Source organism: Lampetra planeri, chromosome 40 (genome assembly GCF_965212315.1).
Source record: "Lampetra planeri chromosome 40, kcLamPlan1.2.h2, whole genome shotgun sequence".
NCBI classification, from domain to species: Eukaryota; Metazoa; Chordata; class Hyperoartia; order Petromyzontiformes; family Petromyzontidae; genus Lampetra; species Lampetra planeri.
In genome coordinates, this window is record NC_136146.1 from 2,186,523 (window position 1) to 2,207,097 (window position 20,575).

Consider the following 20,575-nt stretch of genomic DNA (forward strand, 5'->3'; position numbering starts at 1 on the left):
AGGCAATTAAACAAGTGCGCTACGCATGCAACTCATTATCCGTATTGGTCGATTGAGAATAGGTGGCATTTATCCTTTTTTAATGTATTTGTTTTGGTGGGATAGTGAGCCCAATTGCTCCCCTGCCTCCTTTCTGTTGATTATGCAAGATGATAGATTTTGGATGTTTTTTCGGGTGCACTGCGTTTGGGGATTCTGTTCGCCGAGTTTCTGTGCCCCTTCTCGTGATTAGAAGTTTATTGCTCCATATGGGGCTCTTGTTGAAAAACAAAAAAACACATTTAATATACAGGGTGCTTAAAAAAAATATTAACACTTATGAGAATTTGCAACAATACCACAAGAAATGTGCCCCTCCGGGCTCTGGAGACCATCTGGAGAAGATTCCAGGCACGTGTTGACAATGATGGTGAACAAGTGGAGACTCTATGACTTTTTGAAGCTATTGACGACGTACATTTGTTGTCATGTCACAGTGTAGCATCCGTTCTTTTTCCATTAAAAACGAGTCCCATGAAGTGTTTACATTTTTTTGAAGCACCCTGTGTGTGTGTGTGTGTATATGTGGGGAGCAATAGTGTAGCGGTTAGCACGCTGCGCTATGAACCTGGCACCCGCGTTCGATTCCCGCTCACGGCCAACACCAGTGACGATTATCGTAACCGACCATGGGCCTCCCCTAGGTCGACTCAGCCTCAAATGAGTACCTGGTGCGGTGTGTAAACATCACCACTAGGGAGACTAAGGCGGTCGGGCGTGGTGCTGGCCACCCACCCCCTCGTGTACCGTTGCGGCCTTCATAGGTGCTCGCTAACAGCACTTGCCCCTACATTCTGTTAAGGCTATATGGGGGGTCTTTGTCTTTGTATATACATATTTCTTCCCACCTCCCTCTGGAGTGTTGGCGATGATGGGGTGACTTGACGGCCCCTCTCCCTTGCTGTTGAACGCCGCCACCTCCACGCTGTAGGCGCTGAACGGCTCAAGGCCGGGCAGCATTGTGAAGTTCCTGGCGCCGTGAAATTCCAGCACCTTCTTGCCCGTGTGACGTCGCCTCCTCTCCTGCAGCCCCCTCACCTTCGAGTAGTAAATCTGTTGCACAACGCACACGCTGCCTTTACTACGACGACAACAACAACAACAGCAACGACCGCTAAGTGGCGGTGACATCATTGCGGCACTTGTGCCAGGCTAGGCATGCTTAGAGGTTATGTGACGTGTCGAAGGATCTCTGCTAGCAGGAGGTCACGGGACAGACCCAGGTGCTATGGGTTGACTGACTGAGATGACTGGCAGATGCACCACCTGTGCTCCCCACTGTGCCAACTTGCTGCACTTTAGCATCGCTCCTCTGCCCTCCGTTGTTGCTGAAGGGCGACTGCCTCCAACTGCCCAGTAGCATCTTTTATGAGCCTCCTCCACAGGGGCTGATCTTGAAACGATGTTACCAGTCGTCAGAAAGTCCACTCAGCTTCACATCCTCTTGTACCACATCACCCCATCGCTTCTCTAGCCATTCCCATTGTAGTCCCCACTATCTGGTCAAGCAGAAGCAGCTTGGTTTCAACTCAACCTCCCTTCTGGAGAAGCTCACTCATGGGGATAGTGGCGTATGTACCTATGGTCATGTGGAGCACTACTCAGAGGATCATGATAAGTTAGTCGTAAACCAATTAGTCACGAAAAAAATGCCACTTATGTGAATCAAAGGTGTGCGAATTCACGCAAACTCTGGCTGCATTCTACCACAACAGTGTAACACATCGTGTCTAATGCGAGTCTATGGCTCAATGTGTGAGTCTATGGTTCTCTGTGTGAATCTATACTCTCTGTGCGAGTCTATGGGTTTCCATGTGAGTTTGTGGGTCTCTGCGAGTCTACACTGGTCTCTGTGAGTCTATGGGTCTCTGTGTGAGTCTGGGCCTCTGTAAGTCTACGCCAGTCTCTAAGTCTGTGTCTTCGATTGAGTCGATGCATTTCCGTGCGACTTTATGCAGGTCTCTGCAAGTCTACTCATCTCTGCGTGAGTCTACGGGACACTGTGCGAATTTGTGTCCCCTGTGAGCATTCTCTGAGAGCGAGAGGTAGAGAGAGAGAGAGAGGGGAAGAGGGGGAGCTAGAGAGAGTGAGAGAGATATGGGGGGGCACGGTGTTACCTTATAACCTTGAAGCCGACCGAGCACATCTTCTTGGCGGAGTGGCTCCCACGAGACCCTGATCACGGTGCTGTTCACCACCTTGTACATCACGTTCTTCGGTGCCGTGCGCGGAACTGCAGCAATAAGGCAATGGGAACACAGCGATTGGATGCGTGGCAATACACGTCCGATTCACCGCTCGCGGGTCGGGCCGAGAAATAACTTCGCAGCTCATGGGATTCCATCGAGTGTGTAAATAAACGACCCGATTCCGATTCGGCTCTCGCGTGCTCGCGGAGCACGCATCGAAGGGTGCGTGCAATGCATCCGCTGCCGAAGAAACTTCCCGGGGGGCATGGGAAGCGAAACGTCGGACATCGCGCCAAACGACGCACGCGGTACACCCCGGAAACACGTCGGGGAGATGTCGGTCATGTTGATTGTGTGTACACGTCGTCATGCGAAGGCGTTCGTGTGACCTCTGCAGGCGAGGCAATACGTTCGCTAGAAAGCTAAACACACCAATTTGTTTTATTGAATCGTGACAATTCGTTGAAATATTGAGGGGGAAAGACGGATAATTGAAATAACTAAGAGTTAAACGGGGCATTTTCCACAGCAGCTGCGCTTCGTGTGATTGTACAGCATCGACGATTAAAACCAGCAGGAGCAGCAGAAATAGCTGTGCTTGAATATTAATATCGATTGTGAGGCTTTTTTCAGTTCTGCGTATGAATGCATCAGGGGACGTTAAGTGGGCCTTCAACATCCATCATTTATTTGGAATCAGTGGCAGTCACTTACGTAGGTTTGTGTGTCTCCACATACATTTATGCAATTACCTAAAGGCTACATTTAAACAGGAGTTGGTGCGGTGGTGGCACTGTGGTTACCGCACTGCACAACGAACCCAGTGACCCAGTGTCCAGTACGAACCCAGTATCTGAACCTATCTGGTAGCCACCACCTCCTGTTCAAATTAATGATCGAGGTAATTGCATACATGTATGTGGAGAAACACAAACCTACGTAGCTGATTTGTCATGGCAATGGATTCCTTGAAGCTATTCGCCACTTGAATGTCGTCCCTGAATACTCCAGATTCCTCTTAAATGAAGCCCAACAAGACATGCAAATCTTCTTGGTTCTTTCGGTAAAGTCACGTAGATAGGGAAATAATAAAATAATAAAAAGAAAACATTATAAAGTAATATAATAAAATACAAAAATAATATAATAATATAATAATATTTAATAATATAATAATATTATTTCCCTTCTACGTGACTTTACCGAAAGAACCAAGAAGATGAATCCCTGCAGTCACGAAAGCTTTAAATCGAAATTTAAGACGTGCAAATGTTGCGCACATCCCAATGCGGAACCCTGTATTGTTCTCCGACTGGATGTAGGAGGCCTGGTAACCAGGTTCTCCTGCATGCTGTACACATGCCCCACCAATCACTTTCAGATACACTTCCGGGGCCGTCTGGAATGCTTTTTCTTCTGATATTAGGAAGCCACTGGAGCTATGCACTTTGAAATCAACTAGATTAAAAACTAATTTATTTTGAACTGATTTTTGTGTTTATTTTGTTGTCCTTCCCCCGCACCTCTAATTTGCACGGTTGGCTACGCACGATACGAAACAAGCTCAACATACGTTGAACAGCACCACATTCACATGTGGAGGACTTGCATTGCCTGTGGGTTCAACATACATACAGTACATACACAAATCACAACGTCCTGTCCCCGATCATGCAACGGCCAATAGGAGCTGCAGGCCTTCCTCTTTTACCGGCCTCTCCGGAGAAGCCGACGATGACCAGCGGTTCGGGCCCCTTGCCCTGGTTGTTGACGGCCTGCACTTTGACCTCGTAGGGCGTGAAGGGCGGCGTGCCGGCCAGCACGTAGTGGGACTCGTTCCCGCCAACCATCTCCTCCCGCCAGTCATCGCCAGATCCCTTCTGTCGCAAGCTCACTTTGTACTGCAGGTCCGGGCCATTGGAATCCAGGGCATCCAGTGGCTGTGAAATGTGTGAGACACGCGAGAGGTTTAGGGTGGCAGTGGTAACACTCGAGCCTCACAGCGAGAATGACCTGGGTTCGATTCCCAGGCAAGTAAATTTTATTGTGTAAGTTGGAGAAATAACTATACAAGAAACAAATGACGTTTGTCATTGTCGTAGCTGCACCGCGCTGATGCGTGACTTTGACGTTTGGGATTTGACCAAGTACAGTTATTTTTGTGGATTGTTTAGTTTTCATGTTTGTTTGCTGTAACGAGGTTTGACGGTGTAGTCAAGTCCCCATCCAAAATGAGCATTCATAGGGGTGAGAAAGGCAGCTTTGGATGCTTGTTTCCGACCCCACCAGGATCTTATGGGCCATCCCATGGGTACTCGCTAAACAAACGCAGGAGCTCACGCCTGTAAGCCAACACTTTGGAAGTAAGGTTTCGGTGGATCGAGCAAATTTGTGAACTTCCCAAAGCCGCTGAACTGCGAGGTAGCCAGGAGGAGGCAGTAAAGTGAGTTAATTGAATTCATCTGTGCGGAACTTTGAGTGTTAACCCATTCGAGCGTGTGGGTTTGAGCCGAGTAGCCCAGTTTCCTCCCACAGGCTTCTGAACTCTCATTAAATGGCATTGGCCAAACATCCCCGAAGCAGGACGGACAGTCGCAATCAGACACCGTGTACATGTGTGTTTTATTTCACACCGCTCGTAGCCAACATTTGCCAACCGTGCTAATAGGAGGTGCGGGGGAAGTAACAAACTAAACGCGAGAAGCAGTTTACATGTGTGTCCATGCGTTTGCATTGATAGTGCAGCGCATTACTCGCACGCTTACTTTCCAAGATATGGTCATCTTGTCTGGATCGGTCCCTTCTGCTTTCACGCCAAATGGCGCAATGTCAGGTGCTGAAAAAAAAACACACAAACTACACTCACCAAAACTCGTTGTTTTTTTTCGTCTTTTTTTCCAAATTATAGTCGATTGTATTCATTGGCCTCGATGCGTAATTGTTCGACCATTTGGAACTTATGTTAACGCAACATTTTCGGGGAGGTGCAGGATTGGTAAAAGGCCTTTCCGCGTAGCTGCTCCACGTTTAGGGAATACCCTCGGCTGCTCACCTTCAGCTTGGCTCCCTCCCTTCACCCCCCCCCCCCTCTTTACTCCCCTGTTCGACCAAAACTCACAGTACTTACTTGTGCCTGTGTCTAACTTTTTTCCTCCGGTGCCTCTTGCTCCCACGTGTTTTGCGCTGTCTTTTTCGATCCGCGTGTCCTTCATGGCAACGTTAGGCTAAAATGCAGAGCTTACTGGCACTGGCACCCGTACCTAACTTCTTTTAATGGCAACTCTTGGTGTCGTATTGTTTTTTTGCAGTTTTAATTTTATTTTAATTAATGTGTATTTCGTGAACGGCCGTCATATTAACCTTATGGCGGGACCCCGGGGTCCCATAACCCCCCGGCTCTCGCATAAACTGCGTTGCGACGTCATTATATGTCTGTTGAAGGCGAACGATACGGCAATCTATTCCTATCGACGAGCTCTACACGATGCGCTAATCACAGTTTCAAAGTTTTGTTTCTTCTGCGCATTCGTCCTCGCTGCTACGCTTGGACGACACGACAACAGAATGATCTGCGCCAGGCGGGTCGCGGCGTTTATGTGCGCGGTGAGACGGAGTCGCCAAAAATAAATAACCTAATTACGATTTTGACTTTCATTTATTCGGGACCCCGGGGTCCCGCCATAAGGTTCATATACCTCGTTTGTTAGTTGTGCGATATTCCTCAAGGACTCTGCTCTGTGCTCGTTCTCTGCAACGTGTCGATGTTTTTTTTTCGTCTTTTGTTTGTGTCGTTGCTGTGCTCACGCAGCACCCCGGGGATCTCCGACCGCGACGATCGCAGCGTGATATAGCCAGGCAGCTGGCTAAACGGGACCATCATCCGTGCAACAAATCAAAGTAAACTTCGGAGGTCCCTTCAGGTGCCTCTCATTGTCCACGCTCGATGGTAGCTCACTGCCAATGGGGTGTTCATCTCATGGCAATCAAACCGAACATTGTGTTAACAACCTCACAGCCATGAATATGCCCAATCATGATGACGATGATGACAATGACCATGCCGACCCTATTGATAGTGTTGATATTTCTACCGAAGCTTCTTCTGCAGACAATGCTAATTTAGATGCTCCTGTTGCCAATGCCAATCATAATCATCATCGCAATGCTGTTGGCAACGCTGACGATGCTGGCAATGTTATTAATGCCGCTGCAGCTACAGATAAGGCTGCTGCTGCTGATGAGGCTGATGTGGACATTGTTGGCACTGTTTTTAGTGTTTGTTAAACAGACTTGTTTCATACTAGTGTAATATCGCATAATAAATGACAGCGATGATGATAATACTGATAATTCTGCTGCTGCTGCAGATGATGATGATGATAATAATGTGTTTTTTTGTTTTGGCTAGTCATGGAACAAAGACGGTCACTGCATCGCACGCTTTCAGTTGCGCTTCTGGAACGCTCTGTCTTGCGATATTAGGAAGCCACTGGAGCCTGTGCACTTTTAAATCTAAATTGAAAACTCATTTCTTTCTAACCGCTTTTCACGTGTAGCCTGTTGTCCTTCCCCCGCACCTCCAATTAGCATGGTTGGAAAGAAGTTCAACATACACGCGCAGACGATGAAACCGGCTGCACTGCCGCGTGGTTGCCGTTGAAACTGCTGCTGCTGCAGACGAAGCTGGCTGGCGCGAGCGATGCTTCGCCGTGCCGTGTTTGTCTTTGTTGATGGTCGCGGATACCTACTGGACGGCGGCGTGAAGTATCGCTCCGAGGGCTCGCTGGCATTGCTCGGTCCCAGCTCGTTGTGCGCGATCAGCCGGAAGCGGTAGTTCACGTACGGACGCAGCTGCAGCTTGGCCGAGCTCACGTCGCCCGTGAAGTTGTCGAGCGTCTGCCAATCGCCGGGGCGGTGCTTGTCCTCCTCGAATTGGACCGTCACACCTGCGTGCCAGGAGAAAACGATGCCCCACCGGCCAGCGTGTTGAGAGGAATGCTAATGTTGGCGGCGGGCACCACCTATGAAGTCCGGCGCAGTGCCCGAGGGGGTTTGGCGTAGCCGGCGCAACGTCCCCGGACCGCCTTTGCCACACCGCAATGCTGATGTTTAAACACCGTGCAAGGTGCTCTTTTAAGGCTGATTCGACCTAGGGGAGGACCCTCATCCGGTTCAGACAATCGTCAACGGTGTTGGCCGTGAGCGGGAATCGAACTCGGGTCGCCGGGTTCGTAGCGCAGCGCGCTAACCGTTACACTACCGCTCTCTACATGCACACATACACAAGATCAACAGGTCATCAAGGTCAAAGCCGTCTATGCCACCACACTTCGCCAATGCTTTCTACCACTGCTGCTGCACAGGAGGCACGTGACCTCCAAGACATGCCCTGACAGTATCACACCATTTGCTCTGACTACAGTGTTAAACGAGGGTACTTGATGAGATCAGGTGCATTCAGAGATAACTGCTAAACGGGAGTCACCTTGTGCTCCTTCGTCTTCTGGTCGATGTTGTTGATGTAATTTTACATTGAGATGGTCGAGCCAGATAATTTGCGCTCAGGAGCAGCGGAGTGTATCGCGGTGACGATGCGTCCTCCTTTATATAGATATAAAAACGTGCGAATCGGACTCGTTATATAACTTCCACGGTCTGCTCTGGCTGGTGACCGCAGTTGCACACTGCCGGGGAGTTACTCATTTTTCCATCCGGTGCACCATCAACGAATCCGCATCTGTCGCTGCTGCCATGACTGAAGCCGCGAAGTTCAAAGTTACCGCCTCCGAGATCCTGAGAGACCACATTTTGATTCGGGGGAGCGGGGAGGGGGAGGGCGTTCGTAACCGCTGGCAAGAGCGTGCGGCAAGAGTAGCCGCACCTGAGACGGGGCTGTTGTGGCTGTCGCCCGGAGCCCACTGGAGCTCCACGCTGCGATCGCCCAGGTCAGAGAGGGTGAGCTGCGCGGGGGCGGCCGGCCGGTCTGCTCGTGAGGAAGAGAAGAAACGAAACAAACAAGAAAACAACAGAACGGTCGTTGTTTACGCCGGGGATTAAGCCTCCGTTTGCTCGAGTGAACGTGGAGGAGTTGCGGGGGGGGGGGTGATCGAAATGACAAAAGCAAAGTGAATGAAGTCGAGCGGTGAACACGTTTCAAACCGGAGCTAAAACAACGGCGTCACGTGAGTTATCGAAAACGTTCCACGTACGTACCTTATCTTCACGTTGTTTATAAAGCGCCTTAACCAAGCACTTCACAGTGGAATTAACAGCGCTTCGCGTGGATGCGACGGTAGAGATGAGGTGAATGAAATGTATGGGAGGGAGCAATGGTGTGTGAATTCGGCGAAAGCGCGAAATTGATGATGGTAAATGATGATGGATTGAATGAACGGGGTTCATGAGTGACAGCCATGTGAATGAGAAGATTAAGATGGAACCAAACAAGTGAGTTTTAAGAGAGGGGCAAAAACTCTTGAGGAAAGACGACTGCTTAAATCAGCGTTCAATAACACGTTTCGACTGATCATAGTCCAATTACAGTGGTGCACGCACACAGTTTCAGTTTCATTTATTTGGTATAGCCCTGTGAGCCATTCGGCTCTTGAATCGGGTGCAACCGCAACAAACAACAAACAAAAACATGAACAAGAAAACATCTTAAAGTGACTATGTGACTGAGCGCAAACAGAAAAATCCAGGAAAAAACTGCAAAGTCTTCCAGAAAAAAAGCACCGTACACCAACGCTGTGCAAAAATCCCAGTGGGATGCAAGTCAAACAACAACAACAACCACAAGACAACTTAGATTAAGGCCATCATTCTAACTCCGTACTACAACAAATAAACCTATCCCTTTGGTCACTCCATGTGCTGTGAAGAAGTGCCATTTTCCGAAATGTCGTGCATGACGTACTTAGTAATTTTAAGGCGGTATTATTATTGACAAATGTGGTGAGGTTTTTGTTGTTGTTGTTCTTACTTTTTGTTATGTGTTCGCTAAATGTGCATAGCGAAATGACAATTTACGTCACGGACACGTTAAACGGACAGACTGTCGTACTAATCTGGAGAGAGACGATATATACGGCGAGGCAGTGGCAAGCAGCACCTCCGATTAAACTAAAACTACACTTAGACTATAAACTATTACTAAAAATAACCTTTTATTTATTTTACCAGCTAAGGCCCACCGAGCTATGTAGCTCTTTTTTCAGAAGCGGACCTGGGCACAGACAATCGCTCAAGTGGCTTATCACGTGGACATTGATATCAGCCAAATACTCTCAACGGCACGTTGATTCTAAATGCGAAGGGGAAAACCTGAGGACCCGGAGAAAAATCCACGCGGCCACGAGAAGAGAGAGACACGAAAACTCCAAATCTACAGCAGGCGTCAGGGTTGGGATCGAGCCCACGACCTCCTGCATAACAGGCGAGGCAGATAACACCTCGCCACTAGCACAATTAGCACGGTTCGCTACGTAGGGCGCGAAAGAAGTTCAACGTACACGCACGCGCGCGTGCAAGCGTCGGCGTGCGTACCGAGCACGGTGAGGCTGGCCGAGGCGGAGTGTCGGTCGAGCGAGGTCTCGGCGAAGCAGGTGTAGACGCCGCCGTCCTCCTCGGTGACGTCCTCGATGGTGAGCACGCCTCCGTCCACCGCCACCCTGCACGGGACTCGGTGCGTGTCAGCGGGGAGGCGAAGGGTGCCCGTCTAATGGGTTGGCAGGGGAGCCTCCAAAAGAGGGACCTTAAAAGAGACCCTAAAATTTTCAGTTTCAGTTTTCAGTTTCAATTATTTAGGTGTAACCCTGTGAGCCATGCGGCACTTGACTCGGGTGCAACCGCAACAAAACAAACACATGAACAAGAAACATCTTAAAGTGACTACACGCAAACAGAAAAATCCAGGAAAAAACAGCAAAGTCTTCCAGAAAAAAACACCGCATTTCAACGCTGTGTGCAAAAATCCCAGTGGGATGCAAGTCAAACAATAACAACCATAAGACAATTTAGATTAAAGTTATCAGGCTAACTCTGTACTATGGTGCTTGGCCTCCTCTTCCACGTTGGCCAGATGCCTTCGAAGAGCAGGAAGTACCCAGACTTATCCCAACGACACCGTGCATCCTGCTGGGTGGACAGAAGTTGGTGGATATCGAGAAATGTTCCATGTTGTTGAAACTGCCATGCCAGGAGACTGGGCTAGCGACCGTCTGGATTGCAATTCCCGTGACGCTATCCGTTGCACCACCATGGCAGAATATGACATAACCACTGGAGCGATGTACTGTTAAATCAAGATTAAAAACTCATTGCTTTTGCTTTTTGTGTTTAGTTTGTTGACCATTCCCCTCCCGCACCTTCGATTAGCTCGGTTGGCTACGTACACCGTGAAATAAGTTCAACATACGTAGAGCAAGTAGCTAAAGAGAAGCTTGCTGTGGCTACTGTAACCCCTTCTTGAATTGTGTTTCCACCGAGTGCACCCTTGCCTGACCCAAGATGGTTCTGAGAAATGATTGCATGCATAATAAACGTCAATATTTTACCCACTTGTTCATTTCGTGAGGTGTACTTGACCGGCTGGTAACCGCAAGCGAATCAAACCAAACCCAGCGGGCGCTTTGCACGCGCGACGTCATTCGCTTGCGCTCGCCGGTAACTCTTGAAGACCGCCATTGTTTACGATCGACGAGTTTAGAAAAAGGCATTTTACATCATTCTAGGCTACCATCTGACTTTAAAATGTCACCGCAGTTATTTCACGATGGCAGATTCTTACGCGATTAGTCACCAATGCCTCGCGCGCGTGACGCAAGTTCACGCATTTGTAAATCGCCTCGCCTGCCCCCAGTGGGAACATTTCTCGATATACCACGCCTGCACGCCTCTCGGTTGAGAACCACCAGCTGGAAACGACGCGATGTGCGGAACCTGCCTGCTGCTGACGATCGGCGCCGCGCCGTCCTTCTCCCAGGAGACGTTGAGGCTGAGGTTTTCGTCGGAGGAGACGTTGCACACGAACCGAGCGTCCTTGAGCCTCTCCACCCGCAGAGACGCCATCGGCTCGATCCTCGTAGCGTCTGCGGTGGCGAGAACGCCGCGTGGCCCCGCGTCGAACGGAACGTTTACTCTGCGCAGCAGCAGTAGCCCTCGTCGGCCGGATAGATTACGTGTTGATCTATTTAATTGTTAACTATAAATGTTTTGTTCATTTGACCAGGTAAGGCCCCCACTGAGCTGTACGGCTCTTTTTCAGAAGCGAACGTGGCCACAAACGATAGCGCAACGAAGTGGCTCGTCGCGTGCAAATTCATAGCGGTAGCCAACAACTCTAAACGAGTGTTTTGTTTCTAAATGTGGAGGGAAAAAAACGGAAGACCCGGCGAAAAATCCACGCGACCACAGGGAGAATATGCAAACTCCAAATATACAGCAGCAGGCATCAGGTTCGGGATCGAACCCACGACCTCCTGTATACTAGGCGAGGTGGCTAACATCTCACAGCCATGGTGCCCTTCAGGATCTCCTCTGGTGCACTTTCCCACACACCCTACTACACAAGAATGCCGTCACTTGGCAGGCAAACCGATATTATTTTAATTATGAGAGCTGGAATTTTGTCAAATTAAGTGAAAAAGCAAATTTTATTGCTTTTTTGATACATATATATGCAGTCATTGATGACTGGGCTTAGACCATTAACTCACGATGTTTGGGATCCTGTTATGAATCGCATGTGGTTGAATGAGCGCTGAAAATATGCACAGAAGCGGAGACATGCATGCTTGGAATTGAAATGAGATACAGAAAGAGCAGCGCGTGGATTAGAAAACAGGTTAACGACACCATCCAAACTATGAAGAGTGAGCGAGCTAGATCAGTGCTCAGTCTGGGTGCATGTCCACTCATTGCCTCCGATCAAAACGCAGAGAGAGAGAGAGAGATCTGTGCACGGCGTGACGCAAGAAGCTCGCGGTTGATGTTACTCGCCATCGAAGAAAGACGGACACCGCAACCGCGCGCTTTCGGACGCGCTTCTGCGGCCGTCTGGAACGCTCTTCCTTCCCGATATTAGGAAGCCACTGGAGCTATGCACTTTTAAATCTACATTGAAAACTGATTTCTTGAGAACTGTTTTTTTGTGTGTGTTTAGTTTGTTGACCCCCCCCCCCCCGCAACTCTGATGAACATGGTTGGCGATGTACAGTGCGAAACAAGTTCAACAAACAGACAGACATACAAAGACAAAGATTTCCTATATATCCTGGAACAGACTGTTGGGGCAAGTGCTGTTAGCGAGCACCTACGAAGGTCAGCACAACACACGAGGGGGTGATTGGCCAGCACCACGCCCGGCCACCTCTGTCTCTCGAGTGCCAATGTTTAAAACACCGCACCGGGTACTAATTTGAGGCTGAGTCGACCTAGAGGAGGGTCCAAGTTCAGTTCAGATATCCTTCACCGATGTTGGCCGTGAGTGGGAATCGAACTCGGGCCGCCGGGTTCGTAGCGCAGCGTGCAAGACCGCGACACCACCGCTCCCCACAACACACACACATGCACCTACTACTGCACTATGACAGACACCCCTTTCTCAGCGCAAGCTGGCGTCCGTTTCAGGACTTTGCGTGCCACGTGAATTTGTGTGTGGGGGGGGCAATGGGGCTCCTGTGGGCCTGGCTTCGAGCCAAGTGGGAAACAATAAACAGAGTGGTCACAACCTCATTAGGAATCCTGCTGAAGTAGCTGCTGTTCATCCCTTATGGGCTCTTGACACTTTAACACAAGCCATAATAATATGCGGAGCAATTTGGTTTCTCGCTGACGTACAAATGTGTACGTGCATATGCGTACGCAACATATTAATGCGTGCATTATGTGCGGGTATAGTTAAAGCTAAAGTGGGAGCACTGCAATGACGTTCCTCATGCCACTGCTGGCAGATGAGCCTCCAAAGAGGGTATTTTGCCTACTCTTCCCTGGTGGCCATATGTCTTGAAAGAGCTAGAAGCACTCACACTCTACTCCACCACACACGACCTGCCGATTGGCTAAGATGTGTATAGATATATATGATTGCCGCTCAATAACTGTAAATCGCGAAGTGCTATGCAGGATGAACCAGCTCAGTATGCGCGCAAATCAGTGTCCGGTCAGGTGGACGCACTGTCACAACAAGATGGATGTGACGAGTTATCTCAAGTCCTTCACAGATAATGTTGTCACCATCAGGACTGGGATGTCATACGCCGCCCTCAAGGTCGGTACCCTGACCGAGAAATCTGCGATCCACCGATGAGCAATCACTAAACATGCCTGGTCCCTGGGGTCCGACTGTAAACTTCTGGGATCTTGGTGCTTTGCTTGCATGGCTGCTGCCCTGTAGAATTCCCTTCCTCGTCGGATGAGGGACTGCCCGACTGTCCAATTGTTTTAAAAAGAGAACTTAAAATGAATCAGTTAAGCTTCGCTTTTCCAGGTGAAAAGTAAATGCATTTTACAAACTTAATGGTTGCCGATTAACCTGCTTGCTATTTTAATTGCGTGGTTTTAACATTTTAATGGAGGATACATTTTACATATTCTTTGGGTCTTTCGGTAACATCACGACGTGAGAAAATATTCTCAGCAGCTCTCCCGCTATATTTTTCACCTGATGATGATTGCTTGTGTTGCGATCGAAACGTCGTGATATCGTTGTTATTTTTATTATTTGTTCTATCTACGTGGCTTTACCGAAAGACCCAAAGAATATGAATCCCTGCAGTCACGAAAGCTCTAAGTCAAGATACATTTTACGTCCAAGGGGAAGCCTTGGTTTTCATAAAAGTGCCTTCGAAGAAATAAAGTTTGACTGATTGTTGAGCTTACTTACATTCCTCAATATCTAGGCATATGATAACACATCAATTAACTTTTTTTTTAAAGCACTTGCGTAAACATGAATCGAATGGTGAATGCAAGAACCGATTATTTTCAAATTGCTCTTCCTCCCCATGAATTGGGTCCGCGCAAAACCTTGCAAGCCACCAGAGGCGCTGCATTTACCACAATAAAAACAAAAAATCTTGAGTCTCGAACCAAATCTGAATGGTGACAACACACTCCTCGTGAATTCATCTCTACTTTCACAATATTTCCCCATCATCATCATCATCATGGTCGATCTACTGCTAGATGAAGGCCTCTCCAAGCCGTTGCCATCTCTCACAATCTTTTGATGTAACGATTCACCCAGCATTTGCGATTTCATCGCACCATCTCCTTTGTAGGAATTATCTTAAATGAATTCCATTACTTGGCTGCATTTTTATATATATATGTGTGAATAGCTCTCATCACTGAAACAACTTTAGACAGAGCAGCAACTGTGATGAGACCCTCCTCTGTTTATTAAGCATCACCCCTGCAGCGGACAAATTTGGTAGTTTCAAGGAAAAATGTCTGGGTAAATTGGGTCATGCCATTGGCTGTAATTAAACTCGTATAACATTCACAAATACTTGGATCAAATGAGAATTGCAATTATAAACTGTTTAACTATTTACAGAAGCATGCCGAGCATGCGTCTTTAGGGCATGTTCCCTGAATAGCTCAAATTTAAAAAGTAATCATATACAAACATTACAAATCTGATTCATTTCACTCCCTTATTTCAATTTTACTTTGCAAACAAATTAATGACCCTAGTTTAAGTGCAACATTTTCTAAATTCAGAATATAAGTGTTGGTGTCTGATATATCTTAAAGCACTTCAGTTGACTGATTTTGAGTAACATTGACACGCGATATACGCAGGCAGTTTCAGATCATCAATCTCACAGTCATGCTTAATTCACTGCTGGATTAAGGCCTCTCCAAGCCGAGATCATGAATGCAATAACCATGAAACGAGGACACAAGCGTCTATTCCCGACTGGTGAAATTTGGTGCAAAAATTCTGGAAAGTCGTTCCACTGCATTACAGCATCAGGAGCCCTGACCCTTCCCTGCTTAAATCCTGGGTTCAAATCCAGGTTTCGGTTAGCTGTGATGAAACTGGGTCCTTAAGTTCAAGTGTCGCAGATCCAAGGGTCTGGCAATGACTGCATCAATCTCACAGTCATGCTTAATTCACTGCTGGATTAAGGCCTCTCCAAGCCGAGATCATGAATGCAATAACCATGAAACGAGGACACAAGCGTCTATTCCCGACTGGTGAAATTTGGTGCAAAAATTCTGGAAAGTCGTTCCACTGCATTACAGCATCAGGAGCCCTGACCCTTCCCTGCTTAAATCCTGGGTTCAAATCCAGGTTTCGGTTAGCTGTGATGAAACTGGGTCCTTAAGTTCAAGTGTCGCAGATCCAAGGGTCTGGCAATGACTGCATCAACAACAAATATGTAGCTTTGGTTTCTCACGTAATTCATGACAAATTCCAACTCGGATTTGTTTGTATTTTTTATCGACTCGCCTGCCGTGCGGCAAACGTCTCTGTGGCAGCAGGGCTCGTGGGGACATGACGCGCCTTTGGTTTGAATACCCGTCACTTACACTTGGAGGAATCTCAAACAGTAGTTTAACAAAATCCTCACCAATGGATCATTCTCGAACACAAAGGGGCGGCGCAGAGGTCTGCAGGAGTTGCCGAATGTAAATCCCATTTCGTCGCGTGGCATCAAGAGCAGAATTTGAATAAAAAAACTGGGCACAAAAAAAAGAAAAGACCCAGACGCAAAAAATGTAATTTTGCGTTACAATTTCACAAATGGCGCACGTTGAGAGCCAGCGAGCATTTTGGGAGAGCCAGTGAGGAGGGAGCGGGCTCTGGGCTGTCCGTGTCTCAAGTCGCGCACCTCTGACGATGAGGTTGGCTTGAATGCTCGTCGAGTTGAGCTCATTGGTCGCAGTGCACGTGTACAGCCCTTGGTCGCGCTTGGTGGTCCTCTGGATGAAGAGGTTTCCATTTGCGTAGACGACATTTTCATTCTTCTCCTTGGACCTAGGAAGAACGGAAAGGTGCGTACAGCGATAACGATTGCTCGGTTTATAGAGCGTCGTCGTCGTCGTTAGTGCAAATTGCATCTCACAGTCGCTGAGCAACCACGAACAAGCTGCAAGGCAGCCAGCCGGTGGGCCGGCCGCAACCATCGCCGTATATTAAGATGCTTTCAGCCCATTCGTGAGCATTCATACGTGTGAGAGAAAGCCGGAGCACATGGAGAAAACGCACACGTGCGAGGGGGCAATACTCTATCCCAAGCCAGGGATCACACCTCGATACCCACAGAGGAGAGAGTGGGGTGGGGGTTGTGATCCATCAGCCCTCACTGCCTCCACAGTGCAGGATTACAGGAATGCATAACTACCACCGACATCGACAATGCGCCGATGCATCGATTCATTTTGACACTCTACGCTCGCGACAGATACGCGCATCGAATCGCGTATGAACGAATGCATTGCTTACGATGTATACATCAACAGTGGTGAGCGTGAATGGCTCATTGAAGGAGGTGATCGAGGGGACATTCTTTGGGAGGAGACCGAGAGGAAGAAAAAGAATGGTGAACGCGTTGGCGATGTTCACCAAGGCAGGACATATGAAGAGATGAAGGGAGCAGTGGAAGACAAAGGCTACACACGGAGGAGAGAATTGTGCCTCCGACCCATCTCGAGACAGAACACAAAGTGAACACATTGCACTGTATGCAAAATGTATGCTCATGGTACGTACAGAGAATACAACTGTGCAGACAACGCAGAAAGAATTGCTAAACAATGCAAACAAGATGGTGAAATTAAGGGGGGGGGGGGGAAATGCCAATTCCTGAATCAAACCATGACCCTGTATTATAGCAATTCGTTGAATTATCGGGGCGAGGGATTGCATTGCCAGCATCCTTAATTGTGATGCCGAGTCTCTTACCATTGCATCACAGGCTTGGGTGAGCCAAACGCTTTGCACTCCAGGGCAATCGCCTTGTTTTCCACCACCTCGTAAACTTTGTTGTTTTCCGTTTGTATGAGTGGGGCCACCGCTGCAGACACACACAGAAGGCCAGCGACGTCGTACGCATCAGCTTGCGCGGGTTTCCACGCTTGCGCTGTACAGCAGAGGTCGCAACCGGGTACCCGATACCCGTACCCTACCCGATACCCGGCTACCCGTACCCGGCCGGGTACGGGTACCCGTTTGCCACCCTGGTGCGGCCGGGTACGGGTAGGCCGTGAGTCACTGGTGAGTAACCGTTTGTCACTCATTTCCCAACATCTTGTCTCTTCTCACAATTCAAGTTCCTAGAATCAACCCACCCGCACCTGCAACATGGCTTCATCCCAGAGGTCGCAATCGGGTACCCGTACCCTACCCGATACCCGGCCGGGTACGGGTAGCCGGGTATCGGGTAGGGTACGGGTACCCGTTTGCGACCCTGGTGCGGCCGGGTACGGGTAGGCCGTGAGTCACTGGTGAGTAACCGTTTGTCACTCATTTCCCAACGTCGTCTCTTCTCACAATTCAAGTTCCTAGAATCAACCCACCCGCGCCTGCAACATGGCTTCATCCCAGAGGTCGCAATCGGGTACCCGTACCCTACCCGATACCCGGCCGGGTACGGGTAGCCGGGTATCGGGTAGGGTACGGGTACCCGTTTGCGACCCTGGTGCGGCCGGGTACGGGTAAGGAATGAAAACCCGTTTGCGACCTCTGCTGTACAGCCCCCCCCCCCCCTCTCTCTCCGACGTGTTCCTGAAGAAGCTCCGAGCGCGATGGAGCGAAACGTCGAGATGTGACGTCGGACAACGTGCGGTGCAACCCAGCAACGTAATCAGAGGGCTGTAATGTCATACGTAGCGACACGCGATATCAAACACGCACAACATACCGCGGAATATCTGTACCCCCCCCATCTCCCCGTTGCTCGCGCTTTGTGCCACACTCTTGTTTAATATAAAAAAAAACTATTATAACAACAACAACAAAAACACACACAACGCGTAAATGATGACTTGTCGTACAAATGTCGAATGGGCAAGACACCGGTTTTGAAAAACAAACGTGAGAAAAAGCGTGCGCGGGTGGGCGTTGTCTTGTTTTTTTTAAACAACATTTAATATCACGTGAGAAACTTAATTTGTTCATCCGTGAGTGAGTCTGTCAGTCAGAGTCGAGCAAACGCTCATTCTGACTGCAGAAAGGACTAGGGCCCTATAATGGAGGTTTTTAGTTAGTTCGTGTAAATATAAATGCGTCGTTAAACCCGCCGCCACCCGACACAGCCAATAAGTGAGTTTTGTCACGTAAACAGAACGTGCCAATTCGTCACTAGTCCAGCACGCCGGTGTGTTGGAGAGCCAAGCCACAACTTTTACAAACTGAGTACGACGTTCCGCCACTAATTGCCACTCGCCTCATCGGGCAACCGGCTGTCCGCCCTATGGACCCGAAAACTCAATGTCCCTGTACAAGAATACGGGGTGAACCCGCGTAAATTGACAGCTACGAGATCGGCGGTGGGTTCTTTTTTCTCTCGCTCGCTCACCCAGCACATTGACGAAGACGTTGGCGAGCGAGGAGCCGTGTTTGTTCGTTGCTTGGCACTGGTACACGGCACTGCCGCCAATCGGCAGCCGCTTCAGCGTGACGAGGTCCCCCCTGACGATGCGGTTGGGGTTGTGCGGCACCTCTGGGAAGAACAAACGACACGGCGTTAGCTCCGCGTGTTTACGAATCACGAGCAACAACAACAACCGTCGTTTAACCCACGGGGTGTCGGTGACGTCACCGCGGCGCGTGTGCCATGCTAGGTGCACTTTGGTGAGTGAGAGTGTGAGTGAGCTGAGTGAGTGTGTTGTTGTGACCTGCAGTGTGGAATTGGCTGAACACAGTGTGGCAGAGACTAAGCAATCGAGTAGACCAAGTCCGCAGCAAGGGTAGAGGAATCAGGCAGTGGCTTTGTGGGGTATTAAGTCCATGACAACATTGGGAAAATTTCAGACTAGAACCTCTATGCTGCAGTGAAATGGCCCCACTTGTTTTGGAAAAGGCTGGCACGCCGTCATTTGTTATCTCGGGTATTCACCCGAACCCTACGCCAGCCGCCATCGGTGTGCTCACCCAACGTATAATTGATGGGAAATGACGGCGACTGGAAGAGTTATTGCAAAGGCCCACGATGCAATAGGGCGACCGGATTTTGGGCTGGCTTTTGAACAAAGACGGTCACCAGAACGCGCGCTTACACGTGTGCTTCTGCGGCCGTCTGGAACGCTCCTCCTTCCGTGATTAGGAAGCACTGGAGTTGTGCACTTTTAAATCTATATTGAAAACTAATTTACTTACAACAGCTACTTTTGTGTGCTTCCTTTGTTCTATTTCCCACCACGCCTCCGATTATCGCAGTCGGCTACGTACGTTGAAAAAGAAGTTCAATACTACAATGAGCGCACCTTCCACAGGAACGCCGTTGATGAGCCATTGGATCTTGGGCTTGGGTTTGCCATCCGCCTCGCAGTACAAGTTGGCATCGTCTCCTGGAACAACCGTCTTCCCCTCCGGCTTCGATGTCCAGTAGGGAGCGGCTGCAATGACGACAGCAATAACAACAATGAAGTCAAAACGAAAGGTCAGAGTATCTCTCTGCTCGATTACTCAACGGAGGGTGTCAATTTGCGCTGGTGGTCCCTAATCCAGTCGTGGAATACTCGGCCTTTCGCTGGCAGGAGTATTTTTCTCTCCATGGGACGGCCATTCGAGACTACCCGCAAAGTGGTACTCATTTTTATCAACCGCCGACAAATCGTCGCTTGACCTTGGAACCCTCCAAAGCGCAAGTGGCACGGTGGAAGCAAGAGGGCTGCACCGTCACTGCCGAAGGTCTTGCGCTGTGCCAGTCCTTGTCGCAGAGCCGCTCAATGGGTCCCTCGCCGGCTCTAACAATAAAGCGTCAGATGCAGTGTAGCATCTCACGCCTCACTAACAAACCGCTCGCTGCCCTGCCCGTGCTGGGCATCGACGCATCGAGCAGCTCGAGAATCGGACGCCGTTAACAAACGGCTATGCCGGACGCCCCCCCCCCTACCCTCTCTCTGCGATGTATCGGCAGCACGACGCATCGGGACCGACCGTCGATGGTGACGTCGAACACGTGCTTGTCGGTGCCCTGGGGGTTGCTGGCGGTGCACTCGTACTGGCCGGCGTTTCTCAGCGACACGGGCGAGATGCGCAGAGTCTTGTTGAAGTTCTCCAAGCTCAGCGTCCCCTGGGGAAGGCTGCCGTCCAACTTGCGCCAAGTGATGTATGGCGTCGGCCTGTCGGCTCAAGCAAATTCACGACAACAACGTTAGTGATGATGATG

The 20,575-nt window shown here is 49.3% G+C and overlaps 1 protein-coding gene across 2 annotated transcripts in view; it reads right to left on the minus strand.

Annotated features, from left to right (window-relative positions):
* Positions 1-20,575, minus strand: part of LOC144731718 (neuronal cell adhesion molecule-like) — a 106,795-nt gene that overhangs the window by 18,956 nt on the left and 67,264 nt on the right. For both annotated transcript variants that reach the window (XM_078612906.1, XM_078612905.1), the window contains 13 exons: positions 20,344-20,528; positions 19,668-19,799; positions 18,761-18,904; positions 17,146-17,257; positions 16,073-16,218; positions 11,173-11,317; positions 9,774-9,898; positions 8,110-8,211; positions 6,977-7,174; positions 4,994-5,064; positions 3,940-4,168; positions 2,157-2,272; positions 888-1,092 (listed from right to left, as the gene is read on the minus strand). In XM_078612906.1, the coding sequence (XP_078469032.1) occupies positions 888-1,092; positions 2,157-2,272; positions 3,940-4,168; positions 4,994-5,064; positions 6,977-7,174; positions 8,110-8,211; positions 9,774-9,898; positions 11,173-11,317; positions 16,073-16,218; positions 17,146-17,257; positions 18,761-18,904; positions 19,668-19,799; positions 20,344-20,528 (1,910 nt within the window). The remainder of the gene's footprint in view (positions 1-887; positions 1,093-2,156; positions 2,273-3,939; positions 4,169-4,993; positions 5,065-6,976; positions 7,175-8,109; positions 8,212-9,773; positions 9,899-11,172; positions 11,318-16,072; positions 16,219-17,145; positions 17,258-18,760; positions 18,905-19,667; positions 19,800-20,343; positions 20,529-20,575) is intronic.